We start from the raw sequence: 23,585 nt of genomic DNA, 5'->3' as shown, positions 1-23,585 counted from the left end.
TATATATATATATATATATATATATATATATATATATATATATATATATATATACAGTATATTAAATCGGTTTTTACACGAATAACAGGATCTGAAGAAGCCATTTGACAAGGCTTGGAAGGACTACGATGCTAAAGTGTGAGTATGTTTATCCCTGGAGATGATGCTGTGTCGGTACTACGTACATTGGTGCACTGCTATATTAGTTTAACCAGCAGCATAAATAAATTACAGCTCTCTGTTTAACTTGATTATAATTTTCAACCTTGCTTAGGAAGGGAGCTTGCAGGCATATTGCAATGAAGTCCCGCTGAGAATGCCCTCATTCTGCAATGCTGCAGTGCACATGTTAGTGTAGAGTTAGAGTATTATATAGTGTGGTTTATATCCACGATTACGTGATTGCGGTCTCTCTTGCGTGACGGCTGGAGGACAGCTGCAGAGGCTTCCACGTTTTTTGCTTTGTTTTTTTGTACAGGACGAAGTTGAAAAAGGAGAAAACGCAGCAGGCAAAGGAGGCGGGATTAATCCGAACTGAGTTCACACCTGCTGAGGTAAGTGATTGGGGTAGCGAGCATGCAGTGGGGCCGATGAGTGTGGATGGAAAAAGTGTGGGTGTGGACTAAGGCATAAGGATAATTATAAGGTACATGTTGTCTAGACTTTAAAGTTTAAAGTCTTTGAATCCAGTTTTCCACAGTGTCTAATTCAATAAAATCAACTGTTTTGGTTTGAAATTTTTCTCCTACTTTTGATGGCAACATTTCCGTTCGAATTGAGATTCAGCAGCTAGTGCATACACATAGTCAGAACGGGTGATATCCTGCTGCATAGATTATATCAGGAGTGGATAATATAGAGATCTGTATTATCCACTCCTGATTATATTATTGTTCCAAGCATTTCACGAGGCTCTGGCCGGAGACCCCCCATGCTATCGCTATATCAGTCAATGCCACGCTGCCCAACTATTACCATCATAATCTCAAATCAATAATTGTTGAATGGTTTCTGTTAGAAACGTAGTGTGAATACTGTAAAAGTTAATATGCTGCTGGGAAGACAAAGATGATGCCTATAAATGTATATAAAGCGACTCATCTTGCCATAGAATCGTATCAGAAAATCGTTAGGCAAGTATTTATTGAGCCGGTTAGTAAATATGTAATGCTTTTTTGCTAGAAGTGTCAGGTTTTGGAGTTGTGAACACATAAATAGGTAGCTTTAATGCATGCCGCGTGCGAGTTGAGTTGTGATCAGCATAATTTTTCCCCGGGAATGGATGGATTCACAAACTGAATCGGGACCAATTCACACAGCAAGCATCTTCCCATCTTGATGAATCATAGGGAAATGTAACGTGAAGCTTATTACATGTAGTAAATGACTATGGGTTGGAATTCCTTCCATTTAATTGCATGGGAGAGAAGTGGGTTAAACTCCTGCAAAATTGCATAGATAAGCAACAGATATGGTTAATAGTTATATATTTCACTGTCGTGACTTATAACCATTTCCCCTACGTTGTAAGAGGCGAGGCTCTTATATTTGTAATCTCATCGTCTATGTCCATACAGATCCAAATGATCTTATTCAGATTCGTTTATACTAGCAGCCATATTGATTAAATTCCGTTTCTCCATAGCTATGAGAAAAACAGTTGCGATTAGAAGAACGTTTAACATTTAATGTTTACATTGGCAGTTATTGCTAAAACATATTAAGTCTCACGGTGAAATTGTGAGCTCTCCTGGTGCAGGGTGACACGTATGGTGACATCAAACAGTTGAGCTATTGTTGACTTAATTGTCCAACAATTATGCTTACGTATATCAAAGCTGTGCTGGACATCTGCATATACAATCGGCTGTGTGACAGGGCAATAGTGTGGTATTATTGTGATGTTTTTGTTTTTTTGTTTTTTTTTGCATCTGTGTAAATAACAGTTGTGGTTATCACGGCCATCATGTAGGCCTTATTTTTCTTTCACGCTCAGAGGCGCTTCATTTCCTATCTTAGGCACCGCTATGAATGCCCATAGCAAGGTGATGCAGAGAGATTGCAATGCAAATCCACGCGTATCGTATAGTATTTGGCTGCATTCGCAGGCACTTAGAACGTCTCAATAAAAAAAAAAAGTAAATAAACACGAAATGTATTTACTACTAAAGTCTTAATGTTTCTCTACTCTATTTCGCCTATAATCACCTGTAAATGCCGGTCAAATGCTCATCTGCAACACACAAGTACACCGCACGCTAGCTGCTGCACACTGACACATAAACTATATATTTATGTGTCAGTGTGCAGCAGCTAGCGTGCGGCGGCCAGCGTGTGACAGTGTGTTGCAGATGAGCATTTGGACAGCATTTACAGGAAATTGTCGGCAATAATAGGTGAAAGAGAGTAGAGAAACATTAAGACTTTGGTAGTAAATAGATTTCGTATATATTTAGCATTATATTTTATTGAAACGCTCCAAGTGCCTATGGCTGCATTCGCATGCTCTTGTCACGAGTCGCAGGAAATTTCGTTCCTGTCTGTTGACATTTATGTCAGCGTCGCGCGCGCGTTCATATCCGCAGTGCGTCTCTCCTCTCCATGTTTATCTGTGCGCGTGTGTGTGTGTTGCAGCTAGCAGAGGAAATGGAGAAGGAAAGACGGATGTTTCAGCTGCACATGTGTGAGGTAGGTCTTACTGCTCCCCTACGCGACCCTTCCTGCACGCGCGTGTGCTGTACAGAAACGATATGTAGCGTCTCACTCTGCCGGTGCCGGTTCACATGGGACGTGCGCTGAAAACAAACGATAGGTGTCGTCACGAGGAGACGATGAATAAGAGTGATGATACAGAAGCACGTCTAATGCAGGTGGTACACGTTTGATGTCCGTGACCAACAGTCGGCGGCGTGTAGGCGACGTAGCTAGGACGTGCCAAAATACCATTCCAATTAATCGACGTGTATATATACTGCGCGTTATGCTTAAATAGAAATGCAAAAAGATCCATTGTATGTTTATTAAATTTTGAAATTATTTCATGTTTATTTAAATTATTTAAATTTAAAAAAAATTGTATGTAAATTTACGTAGTAATTTGCATATTCAGTGGCCGATATTCGAACATCTCGCGTAAGTTGTATCATTTTATTTATGTAAGGAAAAGGGAAGTCTGTGACGGCTGTTACTCTATTAAGGTATAACACACATATAACGTACTGCGTCACTCTGTGTGTACTTGTCATAAGTAGCCAGTAGGCAGGTGACCCTCGGACTCCTGTTGTCTCACAGAAACCATAAGAAGATAACTGAGCGTAGGCGTGCTGGTCTCGATGTGACTTGTCATCCTCTTACTTGCGTTCGACTTCCTCTATATTTTTCTGCCATTTTGAATAAAGGTTGCCACTCGCCTTTAAAATGCCGGTTTCGTTTGGCTCTACCTATTATTTTATTAAGAACTTCCCAAAGTACACGTGTGTCAAATTTGGTGTTTTTTATTACAATTTGAGCAATTCACGTGCTTAGAAGCTCTATAAAGCACACTATCGATTGTGAAAAATCCATAGCGTCCAATGATGACAAATCTGCGGATGTGAAACTTGCCTTTGTTTAAGATACGCCTGAATCGCCGCTGCCACGGATGTACTAGCAAGCTTACTTAATGACGATGAAGCCCAATGTTCTGCTGTAGCAGCATCATTATATGGGCTGGGACGTAATCACAGCGTACCAACAGCCGTTGGCATGTTATTTAAAATATGCTGCCGATGTTCTTTGTAGGGTGCCGTCGTAACGGTGACAGAGTGCATTTGGTACGCTACATGGGCGAAACTACTTTAACGGCGCATTAGTGTAGTTTAACAAAGGCAACATTATTAAAACCACCCAGAATGTATGACGCCACAGTGCCGCTCGAGGGTGGGAGCGTTGAGTAGCATTTCGAGCGTTTAATGCAGAGTAGCATTAACCCAAATGGCTCGGGTTATTGATTCGAGTTTGTCCAACAGAGATTCTAAAAAATTGCTTGCGCTGCGCTGGCTCTTCCAGGGCAAGAGCGTGGCAAAAATTTCGTAACATTTCACTCATGCCTGTCAGCGGGTTCTCTGGCTTGGAAAGCCTTCAGAAAAAAGTGCGCTCAATTTGAGCGCATTTGTTCTTGGCCGAGAGAAGGGTGTGTGTAACCTACCTTACCTGTCTGTCTGGCTGTCTGTCTGCATGCCTGCCCGCCTGCCTGCCTGTCTGTCTGCATGCCTGCCCGCCTGCCTGCCTGCCTGCCTGCCTGCCTGCCTGCCTGCCTGCCTGCTTGCCTGTCTGTCTGCCTGCCTGCCTGTCTGCCTGTCTGCCTGTCTGTCTGTCTGTCTGTCTGTCTGTCTGTCTGTCTGTCTGTTCTTGTCGGTCTGTCAGCCTGGCCTGCTGGGCTGGCCTGCCTAATCGCCTGTCGTTCGTCTGCTGTCTGTCTCGTCTGTCTTGTCTCTGCCTGCCTGCTGCCTGCCCGCCGTGCCTGGCATGCCTGCCTGCGGCCTGCCTGTCGTGTTGCCTGCCTGCCTGCCTGACCCTGTCTGATCTGGTCTGTCTGCCCGCCACACCTACTACCTATGTTACCTACTACTACTACCTATTACCTAACCTACCTTACCTACCTACTTACTACCTACCTACCTACCTACCTACCTACCTACCACCTACCTACCTACCTACCTACCAACCTACCAACCCACAAACCCACCCACCTACTTACCTACCTACCTACATACCTACCTACCTACCTACCTACCTACCTACCTACCTACCTACCTACCTACCTACCTACCTACCTACCTACCTACCGACGTAGCTACCTACATACCTACCTACCTACCAATCTACCTACCTACCTACCTATCTACCTGCCTGCCTGCCTGCCTGCCTGCCCGCCTGCCTACCTACCTATCTACCTGCCTACCTACCTACCTACCTACCTACCTACCTACCTATCTACCTATATTCCTACTTACCTACCTACCTACCTATCTGCCTATATTCCTACTTACCTGTCTTCCTACCTGTCTGTCTGTCTGCCTGTCTGCCTGCCTGCCTGCCTGCCTGCCTACCTACCTACCTACCTATACCTACCTCCTTTCGTACCTACCTGTCTGTCTGATTGCCTGCCTGTCTGCCTACCTACCTACCTACCTACCTACCTACCTACCCATCTACCTACCTACCTACCTACCTACCTACATACATACATACCTACGAACTCGCATCGATGGGTGAGTCTATGGTTCGGTTCTGGCCGCTTCTTACAATTATATAAAACGTTCGTGATAAAGTTTATAAATCCCCGGCGAGTATTTATGCCCAATGTCTTGGGCTAGCAGCTGTGGCAGCTGGGCTAAGTAATTAACGTAATTTTATAAGCAGCCCACTCGTAGATTCTGGCCTGAGCGATCGAGCCTCCGCTAACTACTTCTGCAGCTGCCGATTAATATTTTTAATTGGGGAGAAGAGCCTAATTTTGGCCCAGTGTGCTGGCGGTGAGCGAGCGACGTCAGGTGGGTGCAGCGACACCGTAAGTGCATTGGGAGCCTACCTAACAGCTGGTCATCATCTGTCAACGAAAGCAGCACCTTTGCATAGTGGCTGCTCGAGCCGACCAACGGAAATATTTACAGAGCCTAGCGTGGCTTCTATCGATCCTAGACAGAGGCTGTTGGTTGCTGCCTTCTGTTCGCTGCGGGGTTTGCATATTCCGCTCGCGCGCTGTGGCGTGGTTTGCCCCGTGCAGTATGTAGTAGCACGTCGGGGATATATTTGCATACGATGTGTGCACGCGGCTCGTGTTATTGGCCGGACGGTCTAGCGACCCCAAGGGTAATACCGAAGACTCTCACTATTAATGGCGCTCATTATTATATACATAACTGTGTGTGATGCCGACTGTACGTGGGCGCATCTTTGAAGTCTGAATGGGAATGGGAAGGGCATAATAATTGCAAGCCGCGTTCGAGAGTGCTTCCCTGTTGGCGATTATGTAAGCAGTGTGTATTGCAATTCCATGCAGGCGGTCTAGTATGAAAATTTGCAATCGATCGTGCAGCGCGCGCGGCATTACATACTTTGGTGGAGTGGTTTCAATGGCAAGTGTTATCCAAAGCCGATTATGCGCATCTAGCGTTTGATGCACAGAGATCTGTATTCGTTCTGGTGTTATGCGATTTAGGTGAAAAGCTGTGATAGTCGTGCGATTCTAGAAAATTATTTATGGACCACTAAATTTCCATGAATCTACATTGCATTACAAACAGCCACATGCTTTTCAATTCGATTTTCTGACATGCTCTGAAAACGATAATAGACACTCTCTGGTAAAGGCGCGATCTGTCACCACTGCACATTCTAAATCGGACACGTAACTGAATTATTCGCAGGTCACAGCCAGCTGCATGATTTATCAGGTGCAGTTATATAATGAGAATTTATTTTTCAATCTGACTCGCAATGAAATTACGAGAGGTGTTTGCGTTATTTAATGCATGAAATTTTCTCTTAAATTTAGTACTTGATCAAAGTGAACGAAGTGAAGACAAAGAAAGGCGTGGAGCTGTTGCAACATCTCGTGGAATACTACCATGCCCAAAACAAGTGAGTTGTGTTTACATAGCCAGCTACCACATGCATGGCTTCATCTTAAATCTGTGATGGAGCTAGAATAACAAATCCTTCGGCGAACCCATACTACATGTATTTACAAGATATGGATGTGAATTTGGCAGATATTAGGTTGCCTGAGGCACGCGATAAGTGTGGGTCAAGTGTCTCATTGTTTTGCCTGTAGAAGATTTTCAAATAACCCTTTTGTGCTGCCAAATTAAAAAGTTAAAGAACTGTAAATTATTGTGAGTGGTGATTAATGATGAGTTGATTATTTGATTATTTGGCTCACATGTTTTTCACAGTACAGTTCGACTGAATAATTTGTTGAGGATTTTAATGCCGAAAAATGTCGATTAAAATGTCGAGTTTTTGCTATTCATCAAATGTGGGTTCATTAATCTAATGGTACCTTTCACTGATGAAGTTTAGTGCAATGTCACCACCGTACCTCTTCATAACAGCTGCAAGCATCGTGTTTAATAATGGAATTTTTACGCGGCTATTCGAGTTATCCTATGGGGCCCAATTAAACGTAATCATGACTGGCAAGGGCAATGTAGTGCCTGTCAAGGGCAATCATTAGTCTCCTGTTCAATCTTGTGCGTATATTACGAAGTTAATGCTGTACGCGAGATCAGCCCGACATCACAGTGTCCATGCTGCTGCTGGTACACATCTTACCCAGTGCATCGTGAGATCAGTGGCCCTCTGCCAGCATGCTGCCGTTTGCTTGTTTCAGCTTCTTCCAGGATGGGTTGAAGACGATCGAGCACTTTAGCTCGTACATCAGCGACCTGTCGAACACTCTCACCGTGATCAAGCTGCGGCAGGACGAGGAGAAAAAGCAACTGACCGATCTCAGGACTCTGCTCAAAGCCGTGTCATCACTCGACAAAGAGGTAATGTACCCGTCGGCTTGCACGGTTTAGGTGTGAGTGACACGATTTCGATTACATGTCACAGTGTCATGATTGTAACCATGAAAGCGCAAAACACGATTTCGACCAAATCTAAGTTGTTTATATCAATTTCTTTATTTATACCCGCATGTAGAACATTTTATTCATCTACCTCGACGTAGTAATAGTTTTAACCAACCAAAAATTGGAATTTCTTTTGCTGCTGTGGATATTTGACCTAGCATTGGAAACTTGTTCGGTTTTGAAATTTTTACCTAGTGCTGAAAATTATGGCACCTTGTAATCAAATTATTACACCAATCGACGTGATGGGATGAGACCGCAAAAAAATATACATGAAGATTTGAAAATGACATGTATTAGGTAAGGCTGCAGCTAATGCCAGCTATACCAGCTAAGCCGAAACTAGCCTGAGAGGCCAATAAATATTTTGCTATATAGAGATGGTAACCCTGTGTACTTTGTGATGTCACTTTTAGGGGTATTTAACTTTTGATAGGTAAAGCTTATTTATTGAGAAGAATTGGAAACCAAATATCCTTTGTGCTGTTTGCCGGTTTAACTTGTGATCTACAAAGCTTGTTTACGGAGAGAAAGAAAAGCAACGTTTCTTTTTTTATCTGAACTCGTGATTTGTCAAGCGAATATAAAGAAATAGTTTAGAAGCTCTGTAGCCTTTGTAGGATTAGGTTATTGGCTGTTGTGGAGGAGAGCCCATTCATCCTATCCAAAATTGCACTTTTGACCACTCAGTGTGTGTACGTAGTCACCATCAAACAATTGTGTGTCCAAGTGTTACCTGTTACTGGACCCTGTAATCCACATAATATGTAGAACAACTATGTAAACAATTTCCAATTTCTGTTTTCACAATGAGAGAACATGCCTAAAGGTTGATCATTGATTTTTTGACTTGCAAACTTAATGCCAATGCCAATCTTACTTGATCTTCAATTCTCCGTTTTTGAAAAGAAAGACGAAATTAGTCTAGCATGACATTGATTTTCAGTTATAAACATACGTAGGCCCCATAGCACTGAAGCAGTGTGATTGCCCAGTGGCCTTAACTTGCCTCCTCAGCTTGCTAACAAATCAATGTCAGAACGTAGGCAGAATGCGTCTCAGTTCGTCTTCAATTCTCAGTTTCCAAGAGCAGTTTGAGTCAGTCTACTTACTGGCTTGATCCTTGGTTCTTAATTTGAAAGCTAAAGTCGGCAGCATTGAATCAGGCACATTGAATATTGGCTTGACATGCCTAGTACTCTTGTTTACAGATAGGATAATAAAATATAGCATGAAAAAAAAGGTCATGGTGATTTGTGGAGTATAGCTTATACTGTCTATGCTACAAAACCTTTTAACGACTAGTACGGCGAGAAATTCTCTCTGTGCTTTTCTATAAAGCTAGCAAAAAAGTTTCTCCTAATGTCCTGATAAGGATTCTGCATTTCTGAAACATTGACAGCTTAATGGAAAGTTAATGTGACTCGACATCATTCATTCATTCATGAATTTTATTCATTCTTGTTAAGAGTTCGAACAGTTATAAGCACCCGTATGTGTATTTCTGTCTGCAGCTGCAAATGCTAAGAATGGACACCACTGTTTGTTTACCTAGATTTTATTTCGGACAGTATAATCCCAGTACAGTTGGCAATGCTCTGCTGAGCCAAGGTAGATTTATTTTGTTTATAGGACATTTGTTTATATAACAAACATGTAACACCCCACCGTGCAGTTTCCATGGAAGTGTGCAAAGCGTATGAAGATCGAGTATCATGGAATGACGAATCCAAATCATCATCAAATTCCAGTTGTAAAATTCTAGCATACTGATACACAACTGCAACTTCAACCCATTGCTTCTTCACTCGTGTTCTCACTCTGTTCGGTAAACAGGTGAGGCCCCAGTGTAAACTCGTCTACCCTGATTGAAGCATAGTGAGGCTGACTGATGGCTTTCTGCTTGCAGAGCCAGCCAGCTGGAGTGCCTCATGGCTATAGTCTGCATCAGCTGCAGGGCAACAAGCTGCATGGCTGCTCCCGCGTCGGCTACCTGTACAAGAAGAGTGAGAGCAAGATGCGCAAGACGTGGCAGCGGCGTCGCTGCAGTGTGCTCGATGGCTTTCTGTACATCAACCACTCTGACGTGAGTCTCACTTACTGCTGCCTACAGATGTCTACTCTTGTGTATTCTTATCTACTTGTGTCTACTGCTCTCCACTGCCTTCTACTGCTGTCTACTTTGTAGCCTACTGTTTACAGCTTGTAGAATGATGTCTACTGTTATAAACTACTGTTATAAACCATCACTTGCAGGATTAAAATATTATTAGGCCCTGGCAAGATTAAAATATTTTAATGAGAAGGGGTTATTATTGTTTCGTCAAGCAGTTTCATCAAGCCGATTTGTTGTAGTATTTGACCATTTTTAACTGATGTGGTGGCTATTGAATTTAGACAGATTTGAATTTCATCGTAGGTGCATAATTATTAAAGTGGCACTGGATGTTGATATTAATTTTGCTAGTGCTGGTCTGGTATTACTCATTAGTAAACCTATTGGCACATTTTTAGCTCGCCTTGACATCGTCAAGATGAGCTATTGCCATGGGGTGTCGTCTGTCGGCCGTCCGTCCGTCCGTCTGTCCACTGACACTGAACTGTTTACCCACATGTTTCAAATTGCATATAGTTGTTACTCCTATGGGAGAGGTTTGAACGTCCTATTTTGGAGCACGCCAGTCGACCTACTTTCGAGCCACGTCCACTTTTTGGCAAAAATGGAAATGGCCATAAGTCAGTTCAGGTTCAACGGATTTTCCTTATTTCTGGTATGTGAATGAATAAGGACTGGCCCCAAAACATATCACACGGGTTTTGATATATTTTTTAAAGTATGCAAATTAGGTAGATTTTAGTAAATTTAGATTAGAGCACGCCAGTCGAACTACTTTTGAGCCACGCCCACTTTTTGGCCAAAATGAAAATGGCCATCTAGATTCATTCGATTTTGTTAAATTTTGGTATATGAATGTGTAAGGCTAGCCCCAAAACAGTTGGTACTCTTATGGGAGAGATGACAACGTCCTATTACGTTTAGTTCGTCTAACTGCTCAACAACTCTACAATCATACCTATATACGTGTAATATTGTGTTTTAGATTCTTCGTTACAGTAATTTGACTGGAATATTTTATTGTTTTTATTTGCGCGGTAATCGAAAACCAAAATGGCGATCATTTAGGCGTAGCACCATCTCCCGTCACGATTTCAGACTTTCAGATCTGAAACATTTATTTTCGCATCAAAACTTATGCATATATCATTATTAAGAGTATATAATGGGAGTTCTCCCATATATACTCTTGCTTTATATATCCCTCCTCCCTCTTCTATCACACCCAAGGTGAGCTACAGTGTCATTGACACTTTCATTGGTGATGCTATGCTACAGATATAGCTTTTACACTGCTGCTTAGCTTCGCTGAGAGGGTATGTCCCCCAGGGTACTGTCGGAACGTACCCTGGGTACGGTCCGGCATACCGGAACGTACCCTGGTACTATCTAATATGCCGGACCGTACCTCGCCTACTCCACTAACGAGTCTAGGGAGTTGCTTACGCCTACTCCTTAACCCTAACCCTAACCCTAACCATATCAGATAGTTACCAGGGTACGTTCCGGTATACCGAACCGTACCCAGGGTATGTTCCGTCAGTAACCTGGGGGACATAGACCCTATGAGCCTTAGCTTCTGTATTTATGCTCGTGTTGTACTTTATGTCAGTGTGCCATGAGCATCGAAATTGTCATAAATTCTTCACAGGTAATACTTAGTTATATATGGTTGTACTGATTAAGTCACTTTAATGCAACTATGCTGAGTTATTTAGGCGTTTCATTATAATGACTGTATGTCTGCATTCCCTTCTCTGCAGGAATTTAAGCATGGACAACAAACCTAAGAGTTATTTATTGTATAAATAAAGAAGTTTTGTCGTTGTGATATGCTTTGGAAACTGTTTTCAGGAGCAAAAGAGCCCGGTGAAACTCAATCTGCTCACATGCCAAGTGAAAACTGTGCCCGAAGATAGGCGGTGCTTTGATCTAGTCTCACGTACGTGTATTCTGTGTATAATATTACGTAAATACAGATGAACGATTTCAATTTCAAGTGTTTACTAGAGATTAATAGGTGCGTTTTGCCCGTTTTTGTTTAGCGTCAAACAACAATGGGTGGCCTGTTTTAATCAAGATTACATGATGATTTATATGATAAGCAGTTTCTAAACTAATCAGTGGTGTGTTGCAGACAACAGAACCTACCACTTCCAGGCCGAAACTGAGGGAGACATGGATGCGTATGTACTTGTTTTTAAATAGCTATTTTTATTTTATCGAACTTAATGTTTAAAGAAACATTTCTTTACGTTTACAGCGTTCAAACATTTTTATTCAATTTTGAAATGCAGTATTATGTGTAAAAATGAGACATTACATTCGCTATAACAGCCACTATAATATAGCAAGGAAATTTCTTTGGCTACAAAACACCCAGTTAAGCTATAGAGGAAATATAGCTTTGATTTTAGACTACTTTAAAAATGCTAGAATCTAGAGTTAAAATAACCTAACATAAAATAAAAACCCCAGCCATGATTTACCTAACTGCTTGTATATCGCTATGCGAATAATATAGGTGGATGTCAGTGCTAATCAACAGCAAGGAGGAGCAGCTAAACAAAGCATTCAGTCATGGCGAGAAAGGTGGCGGCCCCAACGACAGCTTCATGGAACTACAGGCGAGCATTGTGAAAGCTGCCAGGAACCAACCTGGCAACGATCGCTGCTGTGATTGCAATGCAAAAGAAGGTAAAAAGAGATACAGTGTCGAGAACTATTATTATGTATTGTATTATCACAGTTTTCAAGAAATGTGATTGCATGAGCCAGGGAGAGAGAGAGAGAGAGAGAGAGAGAGAGAGAGTGAGAGAGAAAGTGAGAGTGAGAGTGTGAGAGAGAGAGAAATGGTGCAAGAATGTCTTCTATCTTAACTCTAATGATTTATTGGATACGACACACTACCTACCTCTGTGCAGATTTATATCAAAATCATGTGCATGCATTTCCTCTGCATAGGCTCTTCTTATTGAAATTACTTTTGCCGGTATGTGATAGCTCACATCAATACTCATCAAGTTCTAACGACTCGAAAGGTCAGACTCAAAAATCAGACTAAAATTGCATGCCTGTTGGAGCCCTCCAATTCGAACTGGAGATTCATGTGATGTACCAAAATTAAACGAAAGTAAGAAAGGCATTGCTTTAGACAAAGGGGATCTGGCATTTACAGTAACTGTTGCTCTTAGGCATTCTCAGTTCATGCCACAACACGACTGTGCATATGCTTAGGGTGTTTTGACCGCCAGCTTAAAGCATGTGTTGCCATTTTGATGAACACTGCCAGATTAATAATCAATATTTTTGCATCTATAGCAACTCGGAGCAGACCTGGGTCAGCTGTCTCATCTTCATCTACTCAGCTTCCAAATGGCAATTTCTGTCCCTTTAACTTGCAGGAGTAACGTGGCTGTCGACGAACTTTGGCATATTGGTGTGCATCGAATGCTCAGGGGTGCACAGAGAAATGGGAGTGCATGTGTCGCGTGTGCAATCTCTAGACCTGGACCACGTTGGAACCTCACAACTTCTGGTATGACATAATCTATATGAGTGCACACATATCCCAATTGGTGCATCTTTTATTTATAACTGATATAAACTAAACTCACCCAATTTCCGTGCTGAGACGTGAGCTATAGGAATCAGGCGATCCCCAAAATAACTGATCAATTGTAAGTTCCATCAGGACGTAAATGATAAGTACTCATGGTGTTTTTTAGTTTATGGTTATTGGGGATCGTGACGTAAGTGGCATCGTTTAGGATGAGTCTGGTGCATTATAAACATTTGATGCATAGTAAAAATATTTGTTGGTGGATAGCAGCTGCGGTTTTTATTACATCTTGAATCTGCATTCCTGCAGCTGGCCAGATATGTGGGAAATGCAATGTTCAATGAAATCATGGAGGCATCACTCCCTGAGCTTCACAAGCCTAAACCTACTAGTCCAATGTAAGTAGGGATGCTCAAGTAACCTAAACTAATGTACAATTTCTAATGCTGTTCATGAGTTTCCATTTAAGTTGTATGAGCATGGCCTGGGTATGTTAATGGTTCATATAAATCTCATTGCAGATGGTAAGGTAGCATGAGTTCTTTAATACAAATGAGCTTAATGGATATGCGCATATGCGTTACATACGTGCATATATTCACTCATGCACCCATTCACACGTGTATGCACGCATGCACATGCATGGTATAGATGCCACGTGAAAAATGTGGCACGTGTGCAGGAGGACATTGACCACCATGCTAGAACCTGTATTGGGAAAGATGCACTATACAAACTCTTGCAGGGAAGAGAGGAGAAAGTTCATACATGCCAAGTACGTAGAGCGACGCTACTGTGTGAAGACCTGCACATGTGAGGAAGACATGGCACAGGATCTGCGCCAGTCTGTGTTAGCAAGGGACATGCCGTCTTTGCTGCAGTCATTCGCTGAGGGTGTGGATCTCATGGTTACCCTGAGCGAGACGGTACGCCATCTAATTTTGCAGGAACGAAACTTCATAGAACTGTTGGTGTATAGTCAGCACAATATTCTATTGCTGTTGCTTACGCTTACCGTTGGTTGGATCAGGCTTCAAGTTTTTGTGTTATTTTAGACAGCACACTAAAATTCATAAATACTTCAGAACTTTTCCGAGTTTACTACTTGTTACATGGATATTTTTAACAGCCCATAGCTTTATAGGAGCAGTTCTGATTTTACGATTGGAAAGGGAATATCAAAACGTTTTATCTATAGGCATGAGTGTATTTCTACAGAGCTTGTAGAAGAAAGTCTGTTAGTGATTGCTAGGAGAGAAACTAGAATTAAACGTTATTAATTTAAATACTTTCACTTGATTTGCCCCCGTATTTTCACAGTCAACCAAAGAAATTATATGCGCCTTCAATCTGTCAACTTGTGTAAACAATTTAGTGGTCACATTTTTAATATGCTTTCCATTTCCATTTTGGTAAAGATTTTTGCATCAGCATATATATAGAATACCCATAGGACAAACAGTGCTGCCATCTGGATTTTATTTCCTAGATCAGTTTTTTTGCTCATGTTACACTAGCCGTTCTAGTGTGGGGTAATAACTGACATTGCCAAGTGGCACAAGAAGAGCCTTCGCACCATCAGCTCTTAAATATTTTAAGTTTAGGTTTCCATGGAACTCTCCAGGGCTGTAGGTAACAGGGGGGAGGGGGTGTTGCCCCCAGAGAAATTTATAGACATTAAAGGGTCAATGGGAGTCACCTTCCCAGAACACACTCCGCACACAGCTTTGCCCCATCCAGGCAAAATCGGTTAGCTACGCTCCTGCTCACAGTGTACAACACCAGACTATAGTCTGTGATACAAGGCAAATTTGTAGAAATTGCTACTGTGTGAAAGATTCATAAGTTAAAGGTCGTGAAACATCTCACTCAGAAATGCAGCTGCAACTGCCATCTAATTTTCTTTCTTTGTGTTTGTATGCAGCTTAGCTCACACTTACTCAGGTCAGAGACGAAAGCTCCTCTTTAAAGCATGTAAAGGTTGTAATATGATGGCCTATGGATTAAAGCATTCCAATATTCTCTAACAAGAAAATTATCTACTCCGGCTTGCTGTGGTGGGGGAAGGTGATTGACAGTGGTGGGTGGTGTGTTGAGGTTGCAGTGTTACAGTCACAGCTTCTTAATTCCATCGAAACTCTGCAGCAGTTATGCCGTGAAAGATTGAGGCATCTGTATGCATTAGTGGTCCTTTATATGCATCTTTCCATGTAGTGTACGTACTCTCGATTTAAAGCTTCAGGGTTTTATATGCCCACTCGACACCACATCTACGTGCTATGTACATCTATTATCACATATGTTTCCAGTTTCTTGTAAGTAAGAATCTGTGACTGATACAGTGATGTGCAGCATGATATGTGAGTCGTAAATCTATAGGTTTGATTGAGAGCCCATCTCCTGATCCCCTGTCTTTATGTTTGCACATGCTACCAGTGGAGTTGGTGGTCCTGGCCTGCTGTGAATTCGGTGAGCAAAAGTTTCATTACGTGTGTGGTATTCGCATGGTGTATGCGGAAGTGCAGTACCCTGCATGGTGTGGCGAGTGTATCGTGTTATGGGCGAATAATGGATACTGATGGGTCTCTGTGGGAGTGTGACATCATTCTTTGCATTGCTCAAGTACAGTGGCATTTTGGGGCAAAACTACTACAGCTACAGCTGAGTCAGGCAGGCTAGCTTCTACTGACTCCGCGACATGTGCACGTAGTGGTGGACTCTGAGGTACTTGTGACTGTGAATGCAGATTGATAATAAGATAGCCTCTGTGTGATTGTTGTAGGAACGAGCAGACACGGCTTTGCATTTAGCAGTGTCTAGGGAGGATGGCACTTCAATACACATCGTAGATTTCCTAGTGCAAAACAGGTAGGTGGTCATAAGAGTGTGTTTGTCGTTGAGAAATCCTATATCACTGTATTTGGTAGTGTTGCAAAGGTTTAAAAACTTTCAGAGAATTTTGATAACTTTCCATTGATTCCAATTGTTAAGTTTCGGAATGGAAATAATGTGTGAGTGTGTGTTATACTGTCTTTAGTGTCAAACCTGTGATAACAACCCATTAAACTAATCCTAACTGTTATTGGAGACTGTCTATCAATATCAACAACTATGCAATCTGATTGTCTCGCTCCCTCTGAAATCGATACATGAGTTTCTAGATATATTTCAATCTAGGTAGTTGTTGTAAATTCTACAGTTTTTTAGCCTCTATAATCCAGGCTCATTTATATTCGAAATTCATAACTTGCACTCGTTCTTGTGTTTGCGAACACAGTAAAAACTTGGAAAAGCAGAACATGGAAGGTGACACAGCATTGCATGTCAGCGTACGCTTCAACCAATCTGAGTGCATGCGGTTGCTGCTACGATCGGGAGCCAAGTGGAATGCAGAAAACCGAGAGGGCAGGACCCCATTAGATATAGCAAGAGAGAAGGGCTACCGAATTTGTGAGGAGCTGGTATGCGAGCATTCTCATTAAAGCATGGCGCCATCATTACACTGTGTGTGTGTGAGCCCGCCTTTTCTAGGACCAATGGCAAATTTTCTTAGTGATCTTCAAGTGACACCATTGTAATTCATTGTATAATATAAGATAATATGACTATGAGATAAATAGATATATTTTAGTGACGCATTAGCGTTTGGATGGATGTCATCTGATGACAAGTGCAGGCAACAAAAAATAAGGCATGATAACGACAACAGATCAGTTATCAAACCTATCACATCAGTAATAATTTAAAATTCATCTCGTAATTTAATTATCTTGTATTTCCTAGCAATTTTGTGATGTTTTTTTTCCCTGCAGTAAACTTAATACGAACAATTTTCACTTGCCCGATCATGTTGTAATGCAGTATAATTCCTTTGTTGTTGTAGCTGCAGTTTGCGATGTCAGGGAAGAAAGAGCAGTTTGAGAACATAAATATTGATTGGGGACTCATCCACGAGGACCAGATATCAGACCAAGTGGACTTCAGTGATGATGAACTGGATGACAGGGTAAAACACACTGCTAGTTATCATTAGCATTTGGCTCTACCTTGCTATGCATATAGAAAGCTTTCACAACTGTATGTATAAATCGTACATCACAATGGCAAACTGCCGTACTTCGTTAAGAGCTGCATTCAGAGCAAATGGAAGTGAAGTAAATCGCATCGAAACATCGCTATCAAACTTATTTTTATTGTTGCCTTGTATGACAACATGTGTTGTGTGAACGTTTGATTTCAGACGACTCCTGATAGGGGGAGCCGGCGCTTCATGATCGATGACTCGCCAGGTAGTCGGCGCCGGTCAATCCATCCTCCCTGTCTGCCTGGCAGTGCTGACAAAACCTCGCCACTATCTCAGAGGAACATAATGGGACCACCTCCACCACCACCCGCGAAGAGCAAACCCGGAGGTATATTTCCCGTATACTTGGTTTGCGTGTTTCACCATGTGTTATGATCATCCCAGCAAGTGGTATTATAGATGGGATGGTTGAACAGTAGCAGCTTTATAAACACTGCAACGAGAAAATAATTTTACTGAGTCTCATATTTCACTCATTTCTCAACTTTGAAAGAACTTCAGTGTTAGTGCATTGTTTTTGCTTGCAGGTGCGATCTTGTCATCACAGGGTAGCCTTCGCAAGCGCGCACCAAAGCCGCCAGATCTTCCAAAAGCATGCAAGGCAAACAATGGAGAATCAAAAAAGTACCACCGCTCAACATCTGACCCCAACCCATCATCCTCCCCAGAGCTGCCACCCCCGCCGGCAGTGTCCTCACGTGCTTCCGTTGCTCAGACAGGTAAGAAGTGTCAAACATCTCTCAGGGTACCTGCATACCTACCTAGTAAAGTGTGTGTTGGATGGCCTTATAGCCCTATGTCATCACATTATCATAGATCAGAGTTACTCAGCTATATACGATGCAATCTAAATTCATATTTGTCTGAAATTTGAATACAGATCTAATAAACCAATCTACTACCAACATACGTACAAGCTGTGGAAAGTTATTATGTGGGCACATGTAAGCCACAGCATATATGTTCTAGGCTTGAAAAGACCTAATTAACATTGCAAATTTGTTGGGTGAACACCTAGCCTAGCTCATTATTAACAGAATAATCTCAGAGATGTTTTTCTTGCATATAAAGTAATCAAATCTTGTTTTACCTCTTCAGAAGCTGCAATTCAATGTTAAACATTATAGCGTTAACACTATGCTTCTGCTATGCTGAAATCTGCCCAAATCTTATTAGATAGTTGACTAGGAAAATTATTTAACATCAAGCTATAGTAATTGATTCAATTATTACATATTCTCAACTGCAAAAACATCAGATATAATTAGTCAGAAGTATAATAAACTGTGGCCAGTTCATTTCCAGTATGGACAAGTTCACTCATCCTAATTAATTAAGACTTGGGGATATATATTTATTTTCTTGTTTAAATAGACATTAAAAATTGGGGGAAAATGGTGGAAAGCAATGTATTCATGTTGCTGAAGTAGGCTATTTAGGCAATTTTCGGAATGGAGACTCACCTTCAGTGTGAACTCATCTTTTGCTTTCTATTCGTCTATGTATATGCTCTGCTATTGTTGCCATCAGTTGGGCTCGTAGGGTATATGTCCCCCAGGGTACTATCGGAGGGTACCCTGGGTACGGTTCGATATATCGGAACGTACCCTGGTAACTATCTGATATGGTTAGGGTTAGGGAGTAGGCGTAGGTGACTCCCTAGACTCATTAGTGGACTAGGCGAGGTACGGTCCGGCATATTAGATAGTACCAGGGTACGTTCCGATATATCGAACCGTACCCAGGGTACCCTCCGATAGTACCCTGGTGGACATAGACCCTCTCAGCATCAGTTGGTTTCACTTAAGGCACATCTAACATGTTGCCATTAATTAATATAATTGCTATTTATATCTGATACAGGTGTATTTGTTTTACCACCACCTCCTGAATTCCAAAACAAAGGCGGGTAAGTGATACCAGCGTTCTAGATGCTCTGTAGTTATCTGTTTGGATTGGAAAGTGTGTGCTACTGTTTTCGTGCACCCGGGATAGCATAGCTGGGGCAATGGCAAAAGTGCCAGTCAATAATAGTCTCACAAATGCAAATGGGTTTATACGTGTTTACAATTTTTGATGCCGGGAGAGTAATATCACCTGAAATATTCACAGGCAAATTAAAGCTGCCGGTGAGTTGTAAAAAGTCACAGAGTCAAAGCGCAGATAATGCAATTTGACATGTAACTTAGATCAAAGGTATATATGACTGGTACTGTGCAGCATACAATTGCAGCCCATTCGCCATTGGTATAAGGACGCATTGGGACGAAATATTTTAGACCGACCTCACAATTCAAAGACAGATATAATGACTCCTACCTTAGCATGCCATTCCTAATAAAAAGGTGTATGCATACAGGTCATGCGCTGGATGACTTGATCTCTAGCGCAACATTTTCCTCTTGGACATGGAATTACTTCACAATTTTGCTTGGTCATGTTCCAGTGAAAGGCTGTCATCCGTTAGTCTGCGACTACACGGGGATAGAGTGAGCATCCCCGTTATGCATACAAAGCCTCCATTGAAACCACCTGTAAAAGAGAAGCCATCAATGCAATTGAAACCATTATCGACCGAGAAACCAGCCGTTCAGGAAAAGCCAAAGTGCAGAACGCCAAGTCTCAAGGCGCACTCTCTACCTCTTCGGCCACTCAGTATGCATAGCCATTTTCATCCTTACCTTGTCTTTACATTTAGAGTTTATATCGAATAATTTGTAGGTAGTTTAGCAGACCTACAAGCTCTGAGTGTTTCCAAATGCAACAGGTATTTCGCTAAACTTCCATCTGTTTTATAGAAGAGAGTGAGGTCTAAGTAATAGTGCAAAATATTACTTATATGTACTATCACATAATAAAGCACCATTAAAATTGTGCAATATTACCCAGACACTATAATGACGACATTATTTCGATTCATCTACACAATTATCATAGTACATAGAATGGGGAAATTTGAAAATTCAATTACCACTTCACCTGACAGTTGTATGTCGTTGCTCTCTCTTGAATTCATGCACTTCATCTTGATATGAGACCTGCTGCAGGGTCTGATATGCATGGCACTCGCACTTTCAAGTCATGATACAAGAGCAGCTCCAGGGTCCCATACATGCAGTAGTTACTTCTTTCGTACGCTGATCAACATATCCGTAGTTGTATTCATGTGAGTTGCTCTCTCGCAACAGATTTGTCTCCAACAAACAAGCACAGCAGCAGTGAGGGGGAAACCGGTGCAGCCACCGTAGCAGACACGGCGAAACCAGTCCGCAGCAGCGAGCCCACCTTGAACGGTGTCATCCCATCAGTCTCATCTTCATCGCGTAACTCGACGGGGAACTCTCTCTCCGACACGCCGACCACACCCACCCCGGCTCCTAGGAAGGTAGGCAGCTCACCAGTTATAGTCCACGAGCAGTGTGTGCTAGCCTAGACACAGGGAGAGAATTGCACGGGAAATGCAACGTAGATTGTACGTGAAAATAAATGTAAATGAATCTACTGAATAAAAAGCAAATGTGGGGCATTGATGCGGAGGTGGGTGCGTTCATGTAAATTCTCAGGATCCTATCCTGACTGTTCTAAAGAGAACGCCACTGAGTTAGACTTCGGACATACTGGTAGATTGCTGGTGAGGAAATGATAAGAGGAATATGGGAGATTCGTGGGCTTTTGCACATTTCCACACAAAACTGGCTTGGCTAATTACCATTAATTACAACATTAATGAAGCAAAGTCTGCCTAATCAACTAACACGACTAATAAAGGTAGCAGCTCCACAAGTGCTTTAATTATGTTACTGTACACCATCTATTATCCGAAATTCTGAAAACTGAAAAGCTCCAAAAACCGAAGGTTTTTTCATGTAGGTCGTCTGCACACCAAAGCTCGCGTTTGGCTGGACAGGGTTCACTGCAGAAATATGAATGTGTTTGGCATTACTCATACATATTGTACTGTACCAGTACAGCACTTGGCCTCTTGAAAACTTGGGTTTTAGCAGGGGCTAGATGCAGGATATACGGTATGTATATCTGTACTGAACCACCATTCCGAAATCTGAAAAATTCCGAATTCCGAAACGTGTCTGGTCTCAAGGGTTTCGGATAATAGATTGTGTACTGTACTGTAATATTACACAGTGTAAGGCGACTTATGCATCATCTATAAACTGTCGTTATGGAAATGACTTTCTCATGTTCTGTTAACAGAGAGTTGATTCACCAAAGCAGAAAAGGTGCCAAGCACTGTATGACTGCGAGGCAGACAACGAGGATGAGCTCTCATTTGTAGAGGGAGAAGTCATTGTCATTCTCAACGACAAAGTAGAAGATGAAAACTGGAGGGTACGTTTGTTATAATTTAGCAAGTATAACTATAGCTGAGAGGGTCTATGTCCCCGAGAGTACTGCCGGAATGTACCCTGGTACTATCTAATATGCCGGACCGTACGTTGCCTACTCCACTAACGAGTCTAGGGAGTCGCCTACGCCTACTCGCTAACCCTAACCCTAACCATATCAAATAGTTACCAGGGTACGTTCCGGTATGGAAGTAGGGATCGACCCTGGGGGACATAGACCCTATGAGCATAATTATAGCTGGTTGAGTCAGATATATGTAAAACCCAATTCTATAAAGCTCATTAGGCGTGTTCACACACAAGAAAAACCGCGATGCTAATCGCGATGGAAATACCGAGATAATTGTGTCGTTGTTCACACAGGCGGAAATATCTCGCTAATCGCCGAGCGGTATAATTCTATTAATCGAACTGCGCATGCTCACTGCCGGATGTTGATATGATCGCTTGGAATCGAATGATGGGATAGAAAATACCGGGATTATTTGCGCGAGCGTTCACACAATCGCCGCGGTGCAATTAATCGCGCTAATTCCAAATAATCGCAGTCAAAAGTGTGATTTGCAGCGCGATACTGATCGCGATACGAAGTGAGATTTTTGCGTTCACATTTGTAAAAATCTCGGTATTTCGATTGCGATGCAAAAACCGAGATTTGCATCCCGCTAATTCCCGCCAGTGTGAACGCGCCTATAGGAATTCGTTAAACAGTATGACTTTTTTAGAATAATGCTTGTATGACACGAGAATACATTTTCTAATTAAAGCAGACAGAATCATCCGGAAAAATTTAATTGATGTGGTCACAGCAAGTGACTGCAAGCTTAAAATTTTTTTAACATTTTTATCAACTATACTACTCTCTTACTCATAAATTGTATATATTTCCATGTTCACAGGAGGGAATGATTGAGGGCGCTTCTCACAGGAGAGGCTTGTTCCCTGTTAGCTTCGTGCACATGCTTGCTGATTGATGCTCCGTACTTCGTTGACACTATCGTGGTGGTGGCCTTTTAGTATGAAAGGCACTGCGTATTTTCAACGTTTCATCTGCACGACAGCATAAACCTGACTGGTAGACTATAAAAAAAATTGAATGTCATATGCTATTATTAGCAATTATCCAGGTAGTTGTCACAAACCTGTAGAGAATTGGCTGTTATATTGGTACTCTACAGAACATATGACTATGTATACCCATGCTATCAGGAGTGAATAAAAACATCTATTTTGTTTTTATTCATTACTGGTGTCATGATCCATATCTATGCTACACATAGTGTGTAAATCATAATAGGTTTGACCGTGAACCTATGTAGTTTTACAAGAATAGCTCAGTAAATACCGCCACAAACCTGTCTGGCAGCATTCCCAGGGCTGTACTGTTAGAGCTGAAATTTGAGTATACTTACATAAGTCTGATGTGCAGCATGGCTTATTCCCGGGTGGCCTACTCCCATTTCGCCTACGGCAAAATTCCCATTTCGCCTACAGCAAAATTCCGAGTTGGCCTACACCCATTTCGCTTGCTCCATTACGCTCAAAATCTACCCATTCCCATTTCGTCTACGATCGGTTTGTTCACTAAATAATCATTTATAAATAATAAAATATGGTTTTGATTGGCATATATATAGACTACAGGAACCAGAAGAAAACATAGGTACAAATAATGAGAACACAACTTGACAAAAATAGAAAATAGGCCTACAGTATATATGGGAGTAGGCGAAATGGGAATATTGCTGATTCTGAGAGTAGACGAAATGGGATGCTACCGTGCAGCATAGCCAGAGTACGTCTACGTGCATGCGTGCTTGGATTTCTAACTTAATTGCAG

The 23,585-nt window shown here is 41.9% G+C and overlaps 1 protein-coding gene across 3 annotated transcripts in view; it reads left to right on the top strand.

Moving 5' to 3' along the window:
- Positions 1-23,265, top strand: part of LOC106819337 (arf-GAP with SH3 domain, ANK repeat and PH domain-containing protein 2-like) — a 59,731-nt gene extending 36,466 nt beyond the window's left edge. The window contains exons 5-26 of one of the 3 annotated variants that reach the window (XM_014823984.1): positions 89-138; positions 479-554; positions 2,635-2,688; positions 6,539-6,624; positions 7,376-7,535; positions 9,529-9,705; positions 11,590-11,677; positions 11,873-11,921; positions 12,260-12,432; positions 13,140-13,273; positions 13,607-13,695; positions 14,043-14,223; positions 16,080-16,165; positions 16,575-16,758; positions 17,181-17,303; positions 17,538-17,709; positions 17,909-18,100; positions 19,245-19,290; positions 19,828-20,036; positions 20,570-20,766; positions 21,594-21,728; positions 22,645-23,265. In XM_014823984.1, the coding sequence (XP_014679470.1) occupies positions 89-138; positions 479-554; positions 2,635-2,688; positions 6,539-6,624; positions 7,376-7,535; positions 9,529-9,705; positions 11,590-11,677; positions 11,873-11,921; positions 12,260-12,432; positions 13,140-13,273; positions 13,607-13,695; positions 14,043-14,223; positions 16,080-16,165; positions 16,575-16,758; positions 17,181-17,303; positions 17,538-17,709; positions 17,909-18,100; positions 19,245-19,290; positions 19,828-20,036; positions 20,570-20,766; positions 21,594-21,728; positions 22,645-22,719 (2,736 nt within the window). In that variant the 3' untranslated portion in view covers positions 22,720-23,265. Of the gene's footprint in view, positions 1-88; positions 139-478; positions 555-1,272; positions 1,356-2,634; positions 2,689-6,538; positions 6,625-7,375; positions 7,536-9,528; positions 9,706-11,589; positions 11,678-11,872; positions 11,922-12,259; positions 12,433-13,139; positions 13,274-13,606; positions 13,696-14,042; positions 14,224-16,079; positions 16,166-16,574; positions 16,759-17,180; positions 17,304-17,537; positions 17,710-17,908; positions 18,101-19,244; positions 19,291-19,827; positions 20,037-20,569; positions 20,767-21,593; positions 21,729-22,644 lie in introns of those variants that run through there. The other 2 variants (XM_014823991.1, XM_014823999.1) reach the window with 2 other exon arrangements.
- The last annotated feature ends 320 nt before the right edge of the window (positions 23,266-23,585 follow it).

This window comes from Priapulus caudatus, unplaced genomic scaffold (assembly GCF_000485595.1).
Source record: "Priapulus caudatus unplaced genomic scaffold, Priapulus_caudatus-5.0.1 Scaffold38, whole genome shotgun sequence".
NCBI classification, from domain to species: Eukaryota; Metazoa; Priapulida; class Priapulimorpha; order Priapulimorphida; family Priapulidae; genus Priapulus; species Priapulus caudatus.
The sequence above is the reverse complement of the archived record's forward strand: the minus strand, read 5'-3'. Positions and strand labels throughout refer to the sequence as shown.